Source organism: Priapulus caudatus, unplaced genomic scaffold (genome assembly GCF_000485595.1).
Source record: "Priapulus caudatus unplaced genomic scaffold, Priapulus_caudatus-5.0.1 Scaffold2275, whole genome shotgun sequence".
Taxonomy (NCBI): Eukaryota; Metazoa; Priapulida; class Priapulimorpha; order Priapulimorphida; family Priapulidae; genus Priapulus; species Priapulus caudatus.
In genome coordinates this window covers 27,436-30,874 of record NW_014579336.1, presented here as the reverse complement: position 1 = coordinate 30,874, position 3,439 = coordinate 27,436, and the positions used below count along the sequence as shown (strand labels likewise).

At 46.5% G+C, this 3,439-nt stretch overlaps 2 protein-coding genes across 2 annotated transcripts in view; one reads left to right on the top strand and one right to left on the bottom strand.

Moving 5' to 3' along the window:
* Window positions 1-146: 146 nt before the first annotated feature.
* Window positions 147-2,469, bottom strand: LOC106818486 (heterogeneous nuclear ribonucleoproteins A2/B1-like). The gene is given in 6 exon segments (XM_014823186.1): window positions 147-280; window positions 520-700; window positions 1,524-1,630; window positions 1,809-1,930; window positions 1,933-1,988; window positions 2,218-2,469. Coding segments are annotated over 6 exon segments (798 nt in total). The 5' UTR covers window positions 2,416-2,469.
* Window positions 2,470-2,518: 49 nt separating this feature from the next.
* Window positions 2,519-3,439, top strand: part of LOC106818485 (phosphatidylinositol glycan anchor biosynthesis class U protein-like) — a 13,014-nt gene continuing 12,093 nt past the window's right edge. The window contains exon 1 of the mRNA XM_014823185.1: window positions 2,519-2,585. Within this exon, the coding sequence (XP_014678671.1) occupies window positions 2,519-2,585 (67 nt within the window). The remainder of the gene's footprint in view (window positions 2,586-3,439) is intronic.

Sequence of the window (3,439 nt, the reverse complement as noted above, 5' to 3'; positions counted from 1 at the left end):
CGCTTACATTACCGGACAGGACACCAAGGTGTTCTATGGGACACATGTTTTTATGATTGGAGTGTTTGTTGACGTTGGTAGATCGAAATGAAAAATGTTTGCAGTACTATTATAGCGTGGTCACCTCATCGACGTCTTGTCAAAGGCTAACACTGGCTTTCGCTGGACCAGCCTTTGTTGATTGCCGAGAGGATGAGGACGTCAGCCTCGACTTGTCTTATGTTCAGGTTTTGAGCAGAGAGCTTCTTCACACGATGATCTTCAACCTCTCTTAGTGATACTGCAAGCAAACACAGAGCACTCTGCATCAGCATGGGCGGGCCGCATTCCTATGCCGCATTGGTCACTCTAAGGGTCAATTTTAACGCAGTCGTTCCGTGGTCGTCTGTTAACGAACCGGCTACCAACTATTTCAGAGGTTTCCTCGTCTAACACAGCGTTTCAATTAGGGCAACTAGTCCAAGGGGCGTCCTGTTGTCTGCGCTTCTAACACAGACTAATATTAGAAAGCCAACTGACCTTCTAGGATCCCTCGCAGCCGCTCAGCTCGGGCGGACTGCGTCTCTACTGACAGGATGGCTTTGTGAGCCTGGACCTCACGACCACCGACGTAGAGCGTCACGTCACTGAAGCTCTGTTGTCCTAACAGTCGCTCGAGATCCATGGACAGGTGAGAGACGGCGTCCGTGATGACGCTCAGCTGCAACGAAGATAGCGAGATACGTCACACAGCCGCGCTAGTAACAGCACTGCATAGAGCAGCCCCCGCGTGCATAGCAGTCAGCCTGCTGGAACGCCACCTGCCTAGGATGCCACCTGCAAGCTACATTTGACATTTGAGTTGCAGTTACACAGTGAAACCACATCCATAGCATCAGCGTCAAGTGTCCGTAAATCCCACTTCGGATCGTAAATATAGCAAGAGATATAGTGAGAGAGAGAGAGATGACAGAGAGGGAAGACATTCTGCCAGAAGGTCCATTTGACCGACACGAATCTGATGCTGTGTACCATGAGACCGTCTATCTCGGTAGGCATTGGTCACTCAGTGCCGTTTTATGGGTAGGCTGAGCCACTTAAGAATTATGGCCCACTGGTCAACCTTCACGGTCAGCAGGCTGAAACCTGTTCAATTATGCGTTCCCCCTCCTGCTGTTCTCAGTCACACGCCAGTGAGGCCATGCAGTAAGTAAAGGTGGGAGCATCGACACGGGCTGGTACATGAAAGCTCACCAATATATATGATCAGGAGTGTATCAAAAGGAGTGTATCACTTTTTGATACACTCCTGATATGATGTATATATAGATAGTGTGTGCGTCTGTGCGCGCGTGCGTGCATACGCACGTGTGCCTACATGTTTACGTAGATACGTGCGTGCATTTACGTATGCGTGTGTGACTGCATGCTCTGTATGTGTGTGCATGCGTGCGTGCGTGCATGCATGCATACGTACCTATGCGTGTATGTATATATGTACGTATGTGTGATGTAAGTACTTATGTACGTACGGACATACGTACGGATGTGTCTGTGTTGGGAAGGGAGGTTGAGCCACTGGCCCTGCATCCTCTATCCACGGCTTTATCCACATCCAAGGTATTTCCGTTGATTATATGATGCCGTTTCACTGAAACAGTGTGAGAGCGATAAGAATCAGCATTCGCTATGCGGGTACTGGTGCCCGTTACAGCTGCTTCCCAAGCGTCCATCCAAAAAGATACCAGCCAGTACAGAATCTGGCTACGTTAACGAATTCATGCGCTCAGAGAGTACATGAGAGCACGCAGCATTTAGAGAGTACTCACGGACGATTTTGTCGACGGGGTCGTAATCGTCGAAGGAGACGAAGGCGAAGCGCTTGCGATTCAGTCTCTTCACCATGATGAAGTCGACGGAGGTGACGTTGGCGTACTCCATGAAGTATTCCTTCAGATGGGATTTTTCCGTGTTATTTTTCCTCCAACAATGATCTTCTTCACTGTCATCTGCGCCCCCAATATACAAATGACATATCATTGCTTTGATGCTTGTTTAATAAATTATACTATAATACTTATAATAATACTTTATTATCTTTTATAAAACTTAGTGACACACGTTTGGCAATGATTGATCATGCCTACATACACGCTGCGCACTACGAGGTGAGTGGAGCAACGCTAGACCGAGGCTTGCAGTCTCTCACGCGCACGAGTCATCGTGAATTTCACGTACCTCCTCGCCTCGCCGTGAGACGCGCACGGTTTTGACCTCTTTCCCGTCAATGATGTGCGGCCGGTTCTTCATGCAGTCGTCCAGCTGCGACGTCTCACTGTATGTTACAAAACCGCAGCAGCGCGACTCATTCGTAAATGCACGGCGCTGGATATTGCAGGCGACGACCTTGCCCCATTGCTGAAAATAGTCCTCCATGCTCTTTTCGTTGGTATTCCGGCTGAGCTTGCCGACAAAGAGCTTTGAGTCGGCCTCAGCCTCGTAATCCTGGAGGAGGAATCGCAAACACGTCAAGTACGAGATGGAGGAAGACTCTGACCGTGTGACAATGCACGTGCAGAGTCTTGGATGTCATGACTCTAACAATAGTGATTTTCAGTGTTTTTGTTACGAGAGCTTTCCGCTATTACTATAGTACTATATGGCTGGTGACGCTGCTGCTGCTGCTACTACTACTACTAGCGCACGAGATGGCCATGCTCAGGGTTCTCAGCAAAAATTTTCAGGTGTGTCGGGCGATCAGGCACTTAATCCCCCCTCCCCCGATTGCTAATTCAGAGGTAGAAATAAGGAGAAAAAAGAGATGGTCTTGTAGTTTGAAATTTAGATGGTCCTCCTAAATTTTAGATGATCCTCCAGAATTTCAAATTGTTCTCTAAAAGTAATGCGGCGTGCAAGCATAAGAAAGAGATTTTACATGGTAATAAAATGGTTGTAAATAAATTATTTACCTACAACAGTGTTAGAGCTTTAAAAAAAAAAACCTCTTGCCAAACTGGGCGAGTGAGTCAATAAGATAACTCGCCCAAATTTTAAAACAAAAATGCTTGTCAGACAATAGTGAAAAAATAGACTATGGGGTGGGTTCGGGAAGGGGTCCTTGATTAGGCGGGAGCAGGGGGCCCTCCACGAATTTTGTTGTTGAAAATTACACCTCTTCTAGATGCAATTTCCTGCACTCTGAGGCAGCATTATTAAACAATCTTCATCACAAAAATATCACTTAAAAATAGAGAAACATAATAAACTTCAAATTGCTGAGGGTTAACTGCTCAGTCTCTGCCAAGTTGTACAAGTACAATGCTAAGGCAAAGTAATGTGGTTAATAAGTTAATCTATCTGCCAACTGAATTAACACAGTCCTCGACGCTTAATTATTTTCAGATCTGTACAAAATTTACTTGCAATCTATGAGCTGTTAAGGTCCTCTTTTGGTTCAGTG